Source organism: Rhineura floridana, chromosome 3 (assembly GCF_030035675.1).
Source record: "Rhineura floridana isolate rRhiFlo1 chromosome 3, rRhiFlo1.hap2, whole genome shotgun sequence".
Taxonomy (NCBI): domain Eukaryota; kingdom Metazoa; phylum Chordata; class Lepidosauria; order Squamata; family Rhineuridae; genus Rhineura; species Rhineura floridana.
Window position 1 is genome coordinate 21468419 of NC_084482.1, and position 20662 is coordinate 21489080.

General features: G+C 41.2%; 1 protein-coding gene across 4 annotated transcripts in view; it reads left to right on the forward strand.

The window, feature by feature from the left end:
* Nucleotides 1-1516: 1516 nt before the first annotated feature.
* LOC133379509 (keratin, type II cytoskeletal 80-like) overlaps nt 1517-20662 on the forward strand; it is a 67915-nt gene continuing 48769 nt past the window's right edge. For 2 of the 4 annotated variants that reach the window (XM_061614919.1, XM_061614920.1), the window contains exons 1-2: nt 1517-2047; nt 16705-16919. In XM_061614919.1, the coding sequence (XP_061470903.1) occupies nt 1718-2047; nt 16705-16919 (545 nt within the window). In that variant the 5' untranslated portion in view covers nt 1517-1717. The remainder of the gene's footprint in view (nt 2048-16704; nt 16920-20662) is intronic. The other 2 variants (XM_061614921.1, XM_061614922.1) reach the window with 2 other exon arrangements.

Consider the following 20662-nt stretch of genomic DNA (forward strand, 5'->3'; position numbering starts at 1 on the left):
TTACTTAGCTAAAAAGTAGACACATGGAAGAAGCAGACAGGAGCATGGTCTCTCCTACCCATGCCCACGAATACCAAATAATGCTCTGCCTGTGACGCATGTAGGGATAGAAAAGTTCTGGTTGGCGTCAGTTCTGTATATGTCCACTCAAAAGGCTGTTCCATCCATCATATTTCCACATTAATTTGTTATTTTATTTTTTAAATCTGCAAAAACAAATACATAAATGTATATTTTAATTTTTTCCTCAAATTACTCACTGGGCCGGTGCCAGGCATGACTGGGCCCTTGGGCACTAGCCTGCCCTGGGCAAATGGTGCCCACCCGCGCGCCCCACCTACCTCTCATGTTGCCTCATATGAATTCCATATGTGCTGCACGTCCGTGCCTACCATCAACCAAGATGGTGGCAGGAGCTTCCCTAAGGGGCTATGCTACATACGCACATGCCTGCCGTCAACCAGGAATATGGTGGGAGCGCCAGCCCCTTAAGGAAGTCTCTGCCGCCATCTTGGTTGATGGCAGGCATGTGCACACAACGCACACAGCATTCAAAGCAACGGGAGAGGTAGGTGAGGCTTGCATGTGCATTTATTGAAGCCTATGCGGTCTGTATGGGGGGTGCCTGGAAGCTTCCTCTCTGCAATCTGTAGCAAGGTCGGGAGTTGATGCTGCTGCAGATCATGGACTGGGAGTGTTACCCTCTCACCCTGAAGGGCCCCTCTGAGCTGCAGGGGCCCTCAGCCAGGGCCTGACCTGCCCACACTCTGGTGCTGGTCCTGATTACACATTTTAAATGCCTTTTGAAACATTATTTGAGCTGAGAAGTGCATCACAATATTTGGAAAAATGCAACATTTGCACATTAGTCCAGGAGGTGCAACTCAGGTCAGTTTGTACTGGAATTTGTAAAGAGCAGTGACTGAATTACTCCAGCATCCTTAGGTTGGCTATTATCCATCCACTAACATGTATTAGAACCTCCACTTCCCCCATAACCTTTGCATGGCATGTTTCCTTATTTTTCACTTCACTACCTTTATCATAAACTCACAGCCACCCTGTTTTAATAGCTAGCCAAAAAGAAGGTGCTTGTGGTCAGGGTTACTGTTCAAACTGTCCAAAACAAAATGAACTGGAAATGCAAAATCACCCCTTAATTGCCCCATGGTTTTTACTACACAGATCTTTTGATTCACTCAGTTCTGGTCATAACTAAGGGAACAGGACCTAAACGTCCTGACATGTTCTACTCTAGGCTGGCTGCTCCTCTAAGGTCTTGCATTCAACCAATAGGTTGATACTTTGCTCCTTTCAAAGCTCTCTTTGCCATTTAAGGCTGAAGAAGCCTCTCCACCCCCCTTTCAGTGTGCATGTAGACAGATGCAAGTGAGTAATTTTTGGGTTGAGTTTTTTTAAAAAAAACTACAAGTGCCTGTGCATGTGCACTCACCTCACAAACAAAACTACAAAAGGCAGGCGGGAAGGAGGAAGGGAGGGAGAGAGAGAGAGAAAGCTAACAGGTTGATCTGGATTACATCAACAGTCACACCCTCCTCCGTTTATGAACATAGCAGAACAGGTGTTTGTAATTCATTAGCTAAACTGAGCTCAGCACAGACAGGAATTAAAATCTACGCTGCTCCTCAAGGTGCTTCTTGTCTGTCTCAGTAGCAGCTACCCGGCCTAGTGCTCCTCAGGCCTCCTCATAGCCACAATGACTAGCCACTGGAGGGACTTCAGAAGCCGCAGCAGCTCTTTTACTTCACCAGGAGCCTCTTATAATGTGAGAAGAGAGCGCTCCTGCTCCCCTTCTTCAAGGAACAGGGCCTACAGCGGCTCCCCCATGGGTGTCACCACCAGTAGGATCTTCAGCTCTTCAAGCCTCACCGGATATAGCTGTTCCTCGTTCCCAAAGGTTTCCATCAACAAGCGGCTCTTGACCCCGCTACACGTGGACATTGATCCCTCCTTCCATGAGATCAGGACCAAGGAGAAAGATGAGATCAAGATCCTCAACAACCAATTTGCTGCCTTAATTGGGAAGGTAAGATAATGTCTTTGTGTTGACCAAAATGCAAAACTGGGCCTACTCTATCATGAGGGAAATGCAAGGCGGTCACTTTAGGTGGTAGATTTAAAGTACTGTTAGAGGATGTCAAATTGTTGCCTGTTTATGATTGTGCTGTTATTGCAGTTTCTATGTTTATGTTGTTGTTGCTCTGCTTCAGGCACCAAAATGTCCCAGGCCAGCCCTAGTGCAGTCCAAAGGCTACCAATGTTGCCTATTTCTAGGTAATACAAGATCCTGGATTTTATTTCTAGTGCTGTAGTCTTACTAGTCCAAAATCCATGATTGTTGTGCAGTATTCAGTCCTCAAATGAGGGGATTGGGATAGCCTTGGTCTGTGTGTTTATGGGAGATGGATCATAGCCATTTACAGCTTTTAAAAACATGAAATAAGAGCAAATATGCTGTTCGGTTTAGAGACTGAAGGTACATAGCCTCAAAATGGTATAATTTGAAAGTATGTGCTGTGGTCAGGCATAAGTTAAGAAGAGCCCTGTTGGATCAGGCCAAAGGCCTACCTAGTCCAGGATCCTGTTCCCACAGTGACTAGTCAGATGTCTAGGGGAAGCCCACAAGCAGGACATGAGCACAACACTCTCCCCACTTTTGCTCCCAAACAACTCATATTTAGAAGCATTCTGTCTCTAACAGTGGAGGTAGAACATAACCATAATGACTAGTAGCCACTGATCACCTTGTCCTCCATGAATTGGATTGCCTTATCCTCCCCTTTTAAAGTTGCTCTAGTTGATGGCCATCGCTATATCTTGTGGTAGAACAAGTCACAGTTTAGTTATACATTGTGTGAAGAAGTACTTCCTTTTGTCTGTTCTACCACCTTTATTTACGTTGGATGACCCCTAGTTCTAATATTATGGGAAAAAGAAAACATTCTCAGTATCAATTTCACTATTATGTGATCCTTTACTTGTCTTTTTTCTAAACTGAAAAAGCCCAAATGGTTGCTGCATCCCCTTGATAGCCTTAAAAATTGTGCAGTTTTTTAAAGGGCTTCATAAACACTCGCATACTGGGATGGGGCAGAAGAGAAGCATGGTTGGAAATTATTTACAAACAAAACAACTAAAACTATGGTCACAAAATTGCAGACACATGAGGGCAACAGTTATGATGGGTTATGTCACTCATCATTCACAAGTAACATTACAAGGTACTATCTAATACATGACCATGGTCACATCCACACAATGCATTTAAAGCACACATATTAGGGAGGGAAGAGAAATTTGATTCAGATTGCATTTAAAGCCGAATTTATCAAATTCACACTTTCTGAAATAATATGAGAACCAAAACACAACCATCCTTCGAAATTCACACTTATCCAAATTTTGCAATGAAGTTCTCCAATCAAGCAGTGTTTACAAAATGCATATGTTAGGGGAAAGTATGCACAAAATGAATATGAGTGAAAATAGCATACAAAATGCATAAACTGCTTACAAAAAATGAGTACAAAATGTGTCAAAGCCACATGAAAATGTGTTTATTAGGAGAAATTCAGCCAAAAAGACTGAAGAATTTTCATGAGGAATTTTTTAAAAAGCGAATTGCTGCAGAAATGTGGAGAACTGAATTTAAGATTAGAAAAAGGAGAAACTAAGAGAACTGAAATTGACAGAGCATTCCATCCCTAACACATACACCACTTTAACAGTCATCCCTTACCTCAAAGAATCCTGGGAACTGTATTTTACCCCTCACAGAGCTACAGTTCCCAGCACCCCTAGGAGGAAGACATGCCTGTTAAAGTGGTGTGTACTTTAAATATATGGTGTGGGTGTCACTCATGTAACTACATTCCACATAACATACATAAAGTAATATTTCATTTTGAATGGAGAGAAAATGTGATGCAGCCACAGTTTTCCTTAAAAGGAGATATCTAGGTGTTATGTGAAATGTTAACAGTCTATTAATGTATTAAAAACAGTCATGAAAGGTCCTCAGGGTAATAAAAATTCCAAGACTGTCCATTAAGTAGCTGCCCTTTGACTTGAAAGGTATACATTTATAAGAGTGCTGTACCAGTTTAGCTGTCATAGCTTCCCCCAGTGATTTTAGGTGATTGTACTTTGATGAGAATTATGTTAGAGATGTTGGAGATGCTACAGCTTCTGTGGTTTCCTGGGGGAGGTTATGACTGCTGAACGAATTTGAAGTCAGCAGGATAGGTACACTTTCAACGATTCCCTAGGAAATATATGTGATTTTGTTATTAGGAAAGCCCTCCCCCTCACATACTAGTCCACTTTCTAATGGCTTGTGTAACAGAATACCTTGTTTGGCCTGTAGTTTATAAGACAAATGCTGGATTCAAAATTAGGCTAAGGATGCTGTAGAGCAGGGACCCAACTCAGACTTGAGTCCTGCTGCATTAGAATCTAACAACACCTCTGATTTAGGATCATGCTTATCTTTTTTATTTTAAATTCCTAGTCTTCCTGTCAAACACCATTGTACCTTGTCAGCTGTTCCATCAGCCCAACAATTAGACAAGTCAGAGAATTGTGAGGATTCAAGCCGTGGTTCAGCATAAGCCAACCCTTCCTACCCTCTTCATTCCCCACCGTTGCTTGGAAATAGAAGATCCATTATGCAGAAATAGGTGACACAGTGATGTACCAGTGCAGAATGTTGTGGGGTGCCATAGTCTCAAATGCATTCCCAAGTTAAAAGTTCCCATCATGTGATAAAGTAGCGCATCATGGAGAGGGTTTAGCATAGTCCTCTCCCTGATGGTCTAGTTTACTACATGAAGGGAGCTATTTATGGGTTTTTTAAAAAAAACATGACCTGCTTATAGTCAAAAGTGGATAAATAAAATACTTTATTCATTCATCTTGCCTTTTTACAGACACCTCAAGGTGCCTAACATAACAATAATGACAAAACATTATCATAATAATACAAACAGTAAAAGCAGCTAGTTAATAAAACCTAGGAGATCTTAAAACAATCCAATTAAGAGAGGAAGAAGTTACAAAGGCAAACAAATGCTATTAACATCTTGAGATTATGGGATGGTTGTTGATGCTAAAAGACTGTAAATGCCAAGCAAAGTGCCTAGGGAGAAAGGTCCACAATATGGGTGCCACCACTGAGAAGACTCTTTCTCTGCTGCCTAATCTCAGAAGACAGCAGGATCTGGGAAAGGGCCTGCAGAAGAAGGGTCTCTGATGAAGATCATTGTTGATAAGCAGGTTCATGTAGGAGAAGACAGCCTTTCACATACCCCATCCTAATCCATGTAAGGCTTTAAAGCCCCAAACGAGGACCTTAAACCAAGGCTGGAAATGAACTGGTAGCCACTGAACTTCTGTCTTCCAGCACATTCTGCGCAGTGCATACAACAGCTATAAAATCTTGCCATTTATGACTGTCGGGTCCTTTGATAGGCACCATGTAGGGCCTTATGAATTCAGGAAAAGTCCAGCTTATTTTCCAGCTGTATTTAGTACTTTGAACAGGGAAAAACAATTGGATTATTTGCATAGACTGATCATGGAGACTCCTTTAGATTTCATTGGAGTGAAGACTTTTAGAAGTTTGAAGAAGAAATGTCACTGCAGCAGCATATAATTGTCCCCCACCACCTCTCTCAAGTGAGGAAGCTCATGGGGAAGGCAGAAAGTTGTTGTCAAAGCAAAACAGTTGGACTACCCAAGGCAGGTTCCTGCAAAGCCTTCATGTTCTGTAAACAGATGATAATCTCCCGAAGGATTGCTTCACTGAAGTGTCAAATGTAGGCAGCAAATGCCAATCTTAAAAAAAAAAATACACATGTACACTCACCCTGGCACCACTGTGGTTTATGAGAAACTGTTTATTCCTTAGTTATGTGAATACTACACCCAGTGTTTATGACATCCAAATAGATAAATGTGCACCCATGTTCTTTGTTGTGTGTGTTATTGGATGTCGTACAACTGAACTTTGATCCAGCTTTCTGAAAAGCCAGGCTTAAGAACCATATATAGATTTTAAATTTATTTCTGAAGAAGCAGAAGGCACACTGGGAGCCAAAGTGGTCTTGCTCAGCGGTTGCCAACTGTGTTGAGGAAGACACTGCTTCCTGCTTTCATGCAAATCTGTAAGGGATTTCTCCATAAAAACGTACAGTAATGGATGGCTTTCATTGAAAGGCAGCTTTTCTACCACTACAGCTCTTCTCCTTGAACGTAAAGCCACAAGGGAGAATGTTTAAAGTGTTTTAGGATGAAATCTCAGCTCACTGAGAGCAGTGAAGCCAAGTGGGCTTGGTCAACAACCTGTATACCCAGTGTTTACTCCAACCCTCACCAGAATCCTCAGCAACACACTTTGGTTCAATAACAGATATATCAAAGTTTGTCAGCAGACAAGGCTACATGGAAAATGTTCACTGCAGACAGGTGGTTTTTTTCCCCTTTAAAAGGTCTAATAGCGAATAGAATGCTGGGTTTAGGCTTGAAATTCAATCTACATTTTAATAAGGACCTGAGAGCAGGTGTCAATCTGTCTTTCCCCCATGTCTCTACTAGAGCCATAGCCAGCCTAGTGCCTTCCAGATGTTTTGGACTACAACTCCCATCAGCTATGGCCAGAATAGGACTGATGGGAGATGTAGTTCAAAACATCTGGAGGTCATCAGGCTGTCAACGGCTGCTCTGCTGTAAGCTTTAGAAAATGCATAATATGATAAATTGTGCTGCAGAGTTTTCCTGCCCCCTTTTTTTTCAGGGGGGGAAGAACGGGACTCTGAGCATGATGGCATCAAGTCATGCAACTTCTTGAAACAGAAGCAAGATAAGAGGAGGAGGTACACATTTGCAGCGCTCGGTGACAAAATACTTTCTTCCTAACATGTCAATTGGGGGGCCTTAAGTTCAGATTGCATTAACTCATTCCCTGGAGGCCAGTTCCTATAAAAATTTATTGTATATATGTACTCCCATGGAGAAAGGAAACACATTAAATGAACCAGCCAATCATTGATTTAGTGGGCAGCAATTTCTGAGATTAGAGCAGCACACCCCTCCACCTGCTGTGATCAGAATTTGCCCATTATATCTGTGATCAATGAATTTATTCAGTGTCATTCCACAACAGTGCCTGGCTGGGTATATCTGGAACTCTTTAGCTATCAGGGCGGGGCAGGGCGGAGAGAAGTATTGTATGAATGAGCACTGGGTAAGTCAGTCTTTCTAGACCTCTGTTCTCCTGCCACTGACCCTTTCATGCGGTTGTTATGGGAAATAAGTGACATAAGAATTGTGAAGCATTTTGCACATTTAAATTGCCATAGAAACTATTCACACTAAGAATCCACAAAAATGGACACAATACAAGCGATTTTGTGATCAAATGTGTAGCACTGCTACACTGTACATGGTGCCTTTCATGCATTGCAATATCACAATGTTAGACAGTATCACATTGAGGTTGGCACTTAAGCTGAGTCTCAGCATGTCTCTGTGTTCAGAAATGTCTCCCATGTAGCACCAGTAGCATCACTTGTGCAGCCTTAGGACCAAACCAGCTATTTTGTTCAGGTGTTTCAGCTTTATAGGAAAGAAGTGTTCAGTGAAATTTTCCCAGCCTCATGTAGCAATAGTGATGGAGCATGGGACTTTATGCATACAAAGCAGAAGTTTGATCCCCGGCATTTCTTGTTAATAGGATCTCAGATGGCAGCAGGGTGTCCACTTACATGTGGCCAAAATAGAGGATGTACACTTCTGGGGGGGGAAAGATGGTAGACATTTGCATATGCTACTTATATGCATAGAAACACATTTAGAAATAATTACTATAGTTTCACAGCAGGTAATCAAACGAATATCCCATCCAAATCTCCCCAAATGAATTCTTCAATTAATTTCCCCCATCCCAGATAACCAAAATCTCTTTAATTAAGCCCAAGTTAATTTCTCATCATGCTTCTGCGCCAAAATTAATTTCCATTAAATTAATTACTTTCAATAGCAGTCATCTCACTATTGCCCCCTATTATTTAAATTAAAAATAAAAAGAGTGCATGATTCGCTTCAGGTGGAGGGAGGATTCTTAATATGAGACAAGGTGTCTGGTGGGAGATTTGTTTAGTCTGTAACTTAATTAAGCCAAAAGAAAGCCTTCAGCCAGGGCCCACCCTGCCATTAGACAGGTAGCAGCTGCTGGGAAATGGGGAGCACCAGTGAATTGCTGGAGAACAGAGATGTGTAGGCCAAGTAGTCTGCCCTGTACCCCTAGGATGGGCTGCTCCTCTCAGGAGCACACTGCCGTTGCCAGTGTTGAAAAAAGATTCAGCTGCTGGTACTGTGTATGAAGTGGAGAGGGGGTACTATCTTCCTCTTTGCCTCAGGCATCAAAATGTCTTGGGGCAGCCCTAGTGGCAGCCAAGCTGCTGCTGCCAGCTTACTACTGCTCTGGATGAATGGAAACCTCAAACATTCCTGAGAAACGATGCTGTTTCCTTTTCCTTTCCTTGATCCTGGGATTTATTTATTTATTTATTTCATTTATGAATTACTTCCCGTAAGGCATCTCACAGCAACTTACAATCTAATATGAAACTGAAATGGTGCTGTTTTCCACCCAGCGTCCTTTGAGGTTTCAGTTCATGGCCAGCTGCTAGCTTGCCTTTAAATTAATTAAGAGAAAAAAGGACCACTCACCTGGCCTCCTGGACTTATCCTGTATGTCCAGTATTGGGCATGTGGAAAGAGGATGTTGCCCTGGGCAGCCCTTGAAATACAGGGCTGCCTGGTAAGAAAAGACGACATCTGACCATACTGGGTGGTGACACTCAGAAATATTCTTCTCCAAAGCGCTGGGCAGTCTCGGAGATCCACTACCAGACATAAAAAGCAGGCTAGATAGAACCGTGACCTGACTCATATAAGGCAGCTTTGTGTATTCAGAAAAGTATTTAGGGTGAGTTTCTCATGGCAGAATTTGGCATATGTTAAGGCCGTTAAACCCAAAGCATAACAGATCAGTGTAAAATCAAGTTTGGGCAAGGGTTAGAATGTTACACCGCCTAAGTAAGGGCAGATCATTTTCAGTCGTCATAGAAAATAGTATTCTGTGGATAGAAACTCAGAAAATCTCAGATCAGTTAGCTGTGTAATGACCATAACCTGGCTTCACTAAAAGCAAAGGTTTCCCTTGGCTAAAGGGAAGCGAAGATGGATTAACACTGGCATTGGAGGGCCAGGAGTTTCCTTTTTCTTTCCCCTGACCTATGCATGTGTTCAGTTTCCTCCAAGTTTGTGTGCTCTCTTTAACTGGAGATATTTTTGAGCTTGTGTTCCTTCTGTGCTTATGCAAGACTTGACTTTGTCCAATAGGGCAATGATCTTGATTGAAGCTTCTAGGAGCTGTATAATAGGATTAACAGGAAGGAGCCTATGAAACATCTCTCCTTAGTAGTTCATAGGCAGTTCCAAAAAAACATTGCAAGCAAGAACCAATGGTGGTAATTAAGTTAGGAAGAGATTGCCAAGAGAAGGGGTGAATTCTCTATCGTGCAATCTTTGGAGAAAGAACAACAGATGCTCTTTAGAAAGATAATTATAAACACAGATTAGAAGGCTTGTTATCGCATCACAGCATCTTGACCTAAAGCCAGTAATCAAGGTTGACTGATAATATGTTAGGAATGTGGAACTTTTTAATGAAAATTTAACTCATAAACTGAAGTTTACAGGGGCTACCATTTTCTTTCTTGACTCAATGTGTAAACTTGGCTTGGAATCAGTGTGAGAATTGCCAGTGGATTATGATTTCCCCCCCCCGAGGCTTGTTTAATGTATAATTGTTTGATATTTATTAATGCACTTGCAACCTAGTGTCTTAGTTTTCTCCCTAGAGAACAGAGAGACTTGAGGAAACTAGAGGCAGGGTGTTTGGTGGAGTAGAATTGCAACCCCGCCACATTTTCTTTGAGGAGCTTCAATGGATGGATTTTAATTTAGCCACACTCACAGTCCTGACCATCTAAGCCCATGGCACCTCCGCTGATTTCTATTCAGTTTGTGATGAGAAGTCACTGGTAGGGATGTGGGAGAAACTTGGTTCAGTTTGCATTTTAATACGAATCCACCTAATTCACACTTCCCGAACTGGAACACAGATATTCTTTGAAATTTTCATTTCTCCATATTTTGTGATGCAGTTCTCCAACCCAAAAATGCTTGGATTAGGAGAAAATACACATACTAGGGACAATGCCATGTTAAAATGTGTTATATTGTGGGAAATTCCTTGCAAAAATGTGTATATGAGGAGAAATGCACATGCAATGCTGCTGAATTTTCTTTTTTTTGTAATAATTTTTATTATTCAAATTTTCATAAAACAAATCAAACAACAAAAACAATACAACAAAAATAAAAATAAAAAACTTGACTTCCGATTTGTCACAGATCAGCTATAAGTATGTAATATATATCAAACCTGTCCCCTAAAACATATGAAATTCACTTTTTTCCATAGTCTATCTTAAGTAATCGTCAAATCCCATTATCATCATTTCATTTTTTTCTTTCAACAAAAAGTCCAAAAGAGGCTTCCATTCCTTAAGAAATGTATCTGTCGTTTTTTCTCTGAGAAGGCATGTCAATGCTGCTGAATTTTCACGAGGATTTTTTTAAAAAAATTGCAAACTGATGAGGAAATGTGGAGAACTGAATTTAAGATTGGATAAATGAGAAACTGTGATAGAGAAATTGTCCAATTAATCCATCCCTGATCTGTGCTGAATTTAGCCTAGATTCTAGTTTTCTCCAAACTGTTGCACAAGTGGGATGAAATTGTGCCTTTTTGCCCAGCAAGCACAGAGAGTCTGGAAGAGAGGTGGAGTCTTGCCTCACTTGTGTGGAGCTTTGTATAAGATTAAGATACAGAGAGTGAAACTCGTGCTGATCCTTATCTGATGCAAGTGAGTGAGAGAGAAATCTTTATCTCTCTACCAAGCCGTTTACAAAGAGGTTTGGAGAAGGAAAAAACAGCTCCTGCCAGTTCGTATCTGATCTAAACTTGGTGTGTTGTGACCAGACTTCTCCTTCATGCCTTTGTCCAAATGCAGAGGGAAGAAAGGTTGAATTTTCTTTCACTGGTTGCAATGAAGTTTGGAGAAGGGAAGAACCAGCAAAAGAAACACCTGGTTCTTTCTCTTCCCTTCTCCAGACTGCAACACAAAGTCTGTTGGAAGCTGCTGGGTGTTCTGCTTGCCAGAGAGCAAGGGGCACTCATCTCTGGTGATCTGGCGAGTGAAATTGTGGGTGCCTGTCCATAACTTTTTCTATGATGCGTACATATTTATTTTGGTTCACAACTTTTATATTCCTTAGTCTACTAATTATGGGTTGTATCTAATGCTAGTCTTCTCAGAGTAGACCCATTTAAATGAATGGATCCAAGATAGTCACATTTGTTCATTTCAATGGGTCTGCTCTGAATAGGACTAGCATTGGATACAACTCTAGGTAATTTGCTTTTGAGAGCCAATAGCTATAACTCTGTGGATCACTAGGAAGCGTGTCTCAAAGGTTTGCATTTACTCCTCCGCTTTATTCTCCTGTTTTCAAAAGTTGAGATTCAGATGAGGTCCTAAGAATGAGACCTTTTTCTTTCATGTTCTAGTTTGGATTTCAGGATGCAATTTGTTATCATAGTGCATCTCAGAATGGATTAAGAGCTGCTTGTGGTGTGGCGACCACATATGAGTTCATTGTTGGTTGTCTACAGTCATCTATAATTTTCATCTGCACAGTGAGGCATGCTTTACTATACTACCACAGTTACCACATGTTTCAGTTTGGTTGCAGGGTACAAATGCCCACTCACATCACTGTGTGGCCAGAGGCCACAGATGACTGGTTTTTGCCCACAAATTATTTTCTGAACTGATCTTTGGTCTCTCCTTTCTGGTTCCTTTCCTCTCTCTACAGCTCTATAGTGAGACAAGAAAAACACTGTTAAAAGACACAGGGGCTTGTTTCACAGGTATAATTCCTATACCTGTGAGGAAAAGTATGCTCCCACTTGTAAAAGATAGCGATCCAGAAACACACACAGAGGCTTCTGGTACTTCCCTCTTGGGTAAGATGCTCACCACATCTCTTGAAACCTCAGTGTTGGAGGCTTTTGGCAACTTTCTATCTTGGGATTTGTGTGGAGAGACTGTTCTACTGAGGGAGAAGCAATTAATTAGTGTTTTAAAAAAATCTGGGTGGAAAACCAATTTAAATGTTTTAGTAGTGTTTTATTAAACATTAACGTTAGTTACTGTCTTCATCTGTACAGCAGAGATATTTGATGCAAGCATGACTGCACTGAAAGAGACAAAAGGACAGAGATGGAAATATTCACAATGGGATGTCCTAGGCAGAGCCTTAAGTCTGTCTTTCAGGGGTTGGAAACATGTTAATCAGTCTGTTCTCCTTACCTTAGGTATTGTTAGAAGGGGAAGCAGGGGGTACAGATCAAATCCTCAGGAAGTGACTGAAAGTGACTGGAGACCTGTAAGGGGCTGGAAAGGTTGAAGAACAGATCTTGTGATTCAGCAGCAACTCTAAGCTGCCCTCTTTATTTCTCCTCACCTCCTACCCCCACTCAAAAAAAAAAAGTGTCAGAATGGCTAGCTGGGCATTCAAGCGCAGCTACAGCAGGGCAAAGGTACACATCAGCAGCCCATATAGCATTCTCTCGAGATTAAGGACATGTGTTCATTTTGTCTAACGTGTGAGCCGTGCCAGGATGCAACGAACAAAAATATTAAGAAAATATCAGCACTATGTTTTATAAGTTTATGTATATATCATTTTTTAACTTTATGTATGCATGAGTGCATCAATGAGAAAAGCCATTTTTAATTATAAAAAGAATCCTCCATCAAGAATTTTATTCCCCATACTTAAAAAAAAAAATCTATTCTCCTGGAGAGTTCCAGAGAAGTAGCTGTTGTTCATTTGTTGCAACAAAACCAACAGCTCTTGTTTCCAAGGCTGAGAACGTGCAGTTCCACTTGCGCAACAAGGTTCCCCTTCTCATGAACCCCGAAAACCTGTTCCAGATGATCCCCCAATGCTCTAAAGCAGATTTTGAGTATGTGCGGGAGGCTGCAGAGCAGGGGAGGGGGAAGGTCTGTTGTGGAAGCAGAACGACTGCCTTGTATACAGTCCTTTAAGACTAAATCATGGCATCAGCTTCCATAAGCTACAGCCCACTTCATTAGATGAATACTTCTAGGGAAAACAACCAAGAGTCTTGATACTTCAAAGACTAACAAGTTTATTATGGCATAACCTTCTGTGGACTTCATAAGATGCATGGAGCGAGATCCTCAGTTGTCAGATATATATAAACAGTCACAGGGTTTGGAGGGGATTGTAAACAGTAAGGTCAGAGGGAAATGAAATTCGGAAAAGTGCAGACAGATATAATTACATGCTGTAGCCCACAAAAGCAAATGCAATAATAAATTTGCTAATCTTTAAGGTGCTACAAGACTCTTTGTTGTTTTTGCTGCAAAAGACTTAACATGGTGGCACCTCTGGAAATTGTAATTAACAGTGATAATAATTCACAAAAACAGTTGTTGGTAACACAGACATCCTGATTTTGATCAGCCAATTAACACACATAATATATAAAAATTCTTCTAGAGACTATTTTGTTGAAAATTAAGGGGAAGGTGGGGAAAAACATGGTAAAACATGTAATTCTACCTGATAAAATGTACTTACTTCATTCTGGTGTTCTTTGAGATACACAAATGGAACAATGAAAAGAGGCTGCTTTATGAGAGCTTTCAGCCTTTGAGGATAAATCTGGAAAGAGCTGTTCAGACTCTGTAGACCAAAGATGCTATAGACATAACGATTAAACTAATTATAGTTTACATACTGTTGATGCTCCTTGCCTCTAGTCCACTTGCTGCTGTTCTTGGCAATATTCTGAGGGGCCTCATTTATACAGTTTTTGCTTCCACAGAATCTTTTGGCAATGAGTTCCATAGGGTCTCTCTTTGCAATGAACCGTGGATTTGAGGTGGCAGCTTTGGAACTGCTGCTTGTTTCTTTAAAGCTGTAAATATGTTTTTTTAATTAAACCCAACTATTTTAAACTTGAGAAAAGACATGGGATTACAGTCTCATGATAAAAATCGGAAGGGGAGCAGTCACTTCTTCTGGCTCCTCCTGCCCTTAAATCCTTATGTCAGTGGTTCTCAAACTTTTTTGGTTTGCGGCACACTGTAAAACATATAAAAAATTTCTGGCGCACTTCATGTACAAAATTAAAAATATTTTAATATATTTTAAACTATGAATAAAAACAAACTATAGAAAACTATGACTTACCCTATACAGATGGGTTTCTTCTCATTTTTAAAATATACTTTCATAATATTTGAGGCACACCTAGCCACCTCTTAGGGCGCACCAGTGTGCCTGGGCGCACCGTTTGAGAATCACTTCCTTATGTCTATCTTGGTTTTAAACCTGTGCATTCTTGGCTGGTAGGGATGATAGGTGGGCAGGGTAGTTTTATTATTCCTTTTTCTTAGCACAGCTGGATCTGATCCACTTCAAGTTCCCATTCAGAGCACCTGACTGTCTACAGTTGCAAGCTTCGGTGCACTTGTCTGGGGTTAAAGTTCCATGACAACATGTGAAGAGCGAAAACTCTTCTTCTTAGTTATGGGTGGGATTCCACCCCTTCCAATATATAGATACAGATATTATGGTAATAGTTACCATGATGTAATCTAATAAGTATTTTTTTTATACAGTACCATCACAAATGCATAGCACCCCATGGAACTTAGAACCTAAAGTTCAACACAGTGGAGGCAACAGGGTTGGGGAAATAAACAAGGGAAGCACATGCATTCAATTCAGTCACACGTACATGGGCTTCATTTCGGCAGTGCATGTGGTGCGGGGAACCAAGGGGTTGTGTCTCAGGCTTCATGGAAAAAGGTTGGTTTTGAGCAGAGCTTGGAAAAGTTACTTTTTTGAACTACAACTTCCATCAGCCCCAGCCAGCATGGCCACTGGATTGGGCTGATGGGAGCTGTAGTTCAAAAAAGTAACTTTTCCAAGCTCTGGTTTTGAGGAGGGCTTCAAAGAAAGTAAGAGAGCAGGTGTCACTGCAGATGTTCCAGGAGGCAGTTCGAGGCATAAAGGGCACCAAGGGAGAAATGGCAGAGTCCATTGACTACATTTGCATTTTCTCTGGAAACAATGCGTATGTTTTGAAAGTAAAACGTTTGTCAAAATTAAATACGAAATAAGCTGGATTTTATTTGAATCAGGTTTCATGATCCTTTGAATGGGCTTGGCTTTAATAAGTGATGTAATAATGAAAATATATGTATTTCTGAATATGTGAAGAGTGATACTATCTCATATTTCTGGGATCAGGGAGAAGGAGTATGTGTCTTCTGTCACAAGTCTAACCAGCCTTTTTTAAGAAATTCAGATCTACAAATAGATCAGGGAGTGTGACCCTGTTGATTCTCTCAATGGCTTTTGATACCATTAATAACGGTATCTTTCTGGATAGGGTGTGGGAATTAGGTGTGGGAGGCACCACTTAGCAGTGGTTCTGTTCCTACTAGGGGGACTGATTCCAGAAAGAGGTGCTGGAAGACAATTACTTTGCCATGTTTGCATGGCTCTGTCCTTTCACCAAGAAAAAAGCCAGTATGTGTTTGTGTTGGCCTCTATGGGATATGAAAAAAGCACCTCGGGATGGCTTCCTTCTCCTTCCCGCTGCTCACAGATGAGTTAAAAGGACGATGAAACTCTCATGTAGTACAAGTGTGCTGTGCAGGTGCTTGGTGGAGGAAAGCATCACTACAGCATCATCAAAGAAAGCTGCCACGCTGATGTTGAAAATGGGCTGTTAGTATCGTTACGAGGAGATAATTTGCCTGGCTGGGACCCTTAAGTGAGAGCCCCCTACACTAGCATCAGCATTTGCACAATGGCTGTAAAAACAGTGTAGCTGCTGTGGAGGCAGACACCAAAAAACTGACACAGCAGACAAGCAAAGGAGGTGGTGGGGAAAGTAAAATTTCACACAAGTAGCTAAAGGTGCTTTATATAATAGATGGGAAATATATTAATCTCCCTGCACGGGTGTATGTTGCAGCCAATCCGGAATGCCCTTCATGCATATTTGAAACACTGGTATTTAACAAGTATTTCAAAACACATGTTTGTGTAAGAAGTGTTCTACATAGTTCTTGACATCCACTGTATAGGAAACATATGTCACAATATCCTTAAATGAAATAGTTACATTACAGGTAGGAAACACTTTGGTCCTGGATAGTATCCAAAGGTTTACAAACAAATAATCAAACCCACACACACAAAGGGTGGTAATTTTCAATGGATTCAGATGTTTGTTATTGAAGTAATTTGGGGTAATATTTTTGTGCCATGTAACAAAACATAGGTGCAATGTTGTGGGTTGTGGTGCTGATGTCAGTGCTTTATCCAGAGACTGGAGAAGAATTTGAAAGACCTAATTTGGTATCTCAACTCCTGCATCAGAGAAGACAGGTCCCTGTGGTTTCCTCTAATTCTTTCTGCATGTTGGCAATCTCACAGGTCCAGAGTTTGGAACAGCATAACCAAGTCTTGCTCACGAGATGGAACTTTTTGAAAGAACAAGATAACTCCCTGTCTGACTTGGACATCAAACTCCTCTATGACCAGTATATGAACAAACTGAGGATGGAGATTCGGTCTATCGATACCGAGAAAGAACAGCTGGACTCAGAACTTGATGAAGTGCTGGATGCCATGGACTCCTTCCGGAACAAGTAAGTCTCTTCTTATTCTGGTATGGAGAACCTGTGGCCCTCCAGATATTCCTGGACTACATCATCCCTGGCCATGGGCCATTGCCAGATCCCCTACTCCTGTTCTAGTCTTTCACAGGTTTGGTGGGCATATTTATACCACATTTCTCACCTGCTCATCTGTAACTCATATCTTTCTGGATGTACTTTGCACCTCTCAAGGATTATACCTACACACTTCACATCTGCATCTGTTCCAGGTAGTCCAATGTTGTGATGAGGTGTCGTTACTCTGAGATGTAGACTTTCTAAAGGGCTTATAAAATGAAAGGCAGCCACTATGCCCTGTGCTGGAGAGGTAGGGATTTATTTATTTATTTATTGTATTTGTATACCGCCTCGTAGCCAAAGCTCTTTTACGGTTTACAAAAATTAAAAACATTAAAAACAGATATACACGTTTAAAAACACATTTTTAAAAAGCAATTTAAAAACACATGCTAACATGCCCGGGAGAAGAGGAAAGTCTTGACCTGGTGCCGAAAAGATAACAGTGTTGGCACCAGGCGCACCTCGTCAAAAGAATCATTCCATAATTTGGGGGCCACCACTCAGAAGGCCCTCTCCCTTGTTGCCAGACTCCCAGGTTCCCTTGGAGTAGGCACCTGGTGGACGGCCTTGGATGTTGAGCATAGTGTACGGGTCGGTTGGTGTCGGGAGAGGCGTTCCATCAGGTATTGTGGTCCTAAGCCGTGTAAGGCTTTATAGGTTAAAGCCATCACCTTGAATCGTGCTCGGAAACCTATAGGCAGCCAATGCAAATGGGCCAAAATTGGTTTTATACGTTCAGACCGTCTGGTCCCTGTTACCAATCTGGCTGCTGCATTTTGCACAAGCTGCAGTTTCTGAACCATCTTCAAAGGCAGCCCCATGTAGAGCTCATTGCAGTAATCTAACTTGGAGGTTACCAGAGCGTGGACAACTGAAGCCAGGTTATCCCTAATGGACCTTTTGGTTGCCATGCAGAGGACTAGTCAGTGACAGCCTCTTCCAGCCTCTTTTCTTTAACCCCTAAAAACCCACTTACATGGGTGCACAACAGAGGGGCTTGGAAGAAGTCATGATGAGAGTTCAGCAGTGTGGAGGGTACAGTTGGATACCAACACCAGAGTGATGGGCATAAGTGCATTGTGCCAGTGCTGAGTCTCATCTTTCACTGAATTCTGTGCACTGCTTCTCAGCGGAGCAGAGCATGAGATCGGATTGCAAGTGCATTCTTAACTTTATGTTGCCTGTATGAAGTGCTTTAATTCCCATTGGTGAAACAGACACATACCCCTGCCAAATCTGGGCTTGTGAATGATGTGTTTAATGTCATGTTGGTTTGTTGGCTTGACTGGTGAATAATGCATGTTGGCTGAAAAGCACAAAGTTCAGCCAAATGGAAAAGGAAAATGAGAAGCAATAAGAGCTTAATGTGTAATTATGTGTAAACCTAGTATACCTACCCCTTCAGTCTCACTCCCCCTATTCTTCTTTCTCTGTGTTCCTTCCTGGATCCTATACTTCTTAAAACCGACCTCCTAGTTAAGCCTAAGATTAGCATCTCTATTTCCCACCTGTGTTCCTTTTCCATGGCAGCTTCCTGGCATTAGAATACTCTTCCATCTGACATCCAGTTTTTCCTCTTCTATTACTATATTCACAAGTGACTTTTTAAGATGCAGCTATTCACTTAGTCATTTTTTTACTTTCTTCCCCTTTTGCCCCCTAACATGTCCTGTTCTAATTAGATTGTAAGCCTCCAGGCAGAGCCTGACCTATTTTTTTTAAAAAAAAATCTCTGTAGACAACCCAGCAGTTATAGGGGTGATAAATAATAATATACCTACTTATGCATAACTTAATTTTTTTTAAATATATAGACTCAAAGATGGCAGCCATCTCAGACATAGACCCTATTTCCAAGCAAGTGTTATCAAGGTCACACCCATCGAGATAAAAGAGGAAGCTGGTTCCCAGATTGATTAGTAGGCACTTTTTGGGATTTTTTTGACACCAGATCTCCACAACCATTTGCACTAGCAGAGATAAACTTTGGGATAAAGATATTGGGAGTGGGGATGCAGATCTGGGAGATCATCCAGATGGCTCTAGGATCCCAACAATCCAGATATTCAGGGTGATTTACATTAAATCGCCCTTGACTATTGGGATGAAAAAGCATTCTCAGTTCCTTAAAAAAAAAATATGTGAATGACACCCCCAGATCTGCATTCCCACTCCCAAGATGTTTATTTTTGTTAATCTTGAGGAGGTTTGAAGTTTTTTTAACTGAAACGTGCCAGGGAGCAATCTGAGAACTTTGAAAAGATATCCCCTGACATCATCTATCATCAGGTAAAGTAATGGGGCTTTCATTATGACATCATGACAACTTTTCCCAAGGGAAAAAAAAGAACTCGCATGCAAAAACAGAAGGTACCAGCAAAAAAATTAACTGTAAAAAGGTGTGAAGCTTCCTTGTTTTAAACATTACGTTGTTGTTTGCCTAACAAAATCGGAGAGATAATTATGTTTCCATCCAAGACGGTGCATTTCAGATAGGGCTTTAACATGATTTCACCTGAACTTGATCACTTTTCCAACTGACTAAAAGTTTCTCCTGGCCTTGTTTTATTTGAGGAAGGATGCTGTGAATATTCATGATTTTCTGCTCTCAATGTGAGAATCACATGTTTGTTGTGAATACATACCCTGAATATGCAGGTTTGAGAATATTTAAAGTAGAAACCATGTTGGGGCGGGGAGGGTAACTAGATGCAAAAAGTGATGCACAATTAAGCTGAATTCTCCTGATAATAACAAATATGGAACAACCATTTTCAGGTAGCCTCTCTTTTTATTTATCTGTTTGAGTATCTGCTTCTTGTCTTCCTCCCCTCTTCTTTGCACAGCAGTGTTCAGAGCTGCATTACACTTAGGACGGCATTAAATATGCTCATATTTTGCTTTTTGCTCTAAAATTATTTCTTTTGAGAGTAGGAATATTTCCCCCCAAACCCTTTACTTGTAAAAAATAGTTACCCCTTTTAGACAGTACTGAGCCAAAACAGGGGCTTATTGTGCAAAAAAAAAAAGACCAGCAAAACATGCATTCTTCCATTTTGGCAATTGTTCAGCCCTGTAAAATGGGTCAAAACAGTTCATCCATCCAGAGGAAGGGCAGGAAGCTTTATTCTTACCAGTAGTGTAATAGCAAATCTAAAAGTTCCTAGACATAGGGTCCCTTTGTGCTAGTTGTAGCCACACGTCCTTTTTTTACTACAGGGTTGAGAATGTGATCCTTGTTAATGCCTTCTCCCACAACAACAGACATCCCTAGGACCCAATAAGCATTAAAGGGGAGAGTGTTAGCTACTGAAAAGAGTCTTCTCAGTGGCTGACTCTCTTCCTTTCACTGTGATTGGCTACAATCAGCAGGAAAGGACAAGGAGGCATGTTAGAAGACTCTTCTCAGTGGTTAACACATTCCCCTTTCATGCTGATTGGCGCATAGAATGCTGGAAACATAGAGACCCTGCTGGAACCATGTTTCCAAAAAAGTAAGGGGTCTAACACACACATCCCAAGACCCCAGACGACTACATCCCTGATTCTTTCTCTTCATGAGCTTCATTGGCCTCATGAAATAATCATACAGCCAGATTTTGTTAGCTCTGTGATAGCATCAGGACGCCTGTATGTTACAGAGATGGCAATGT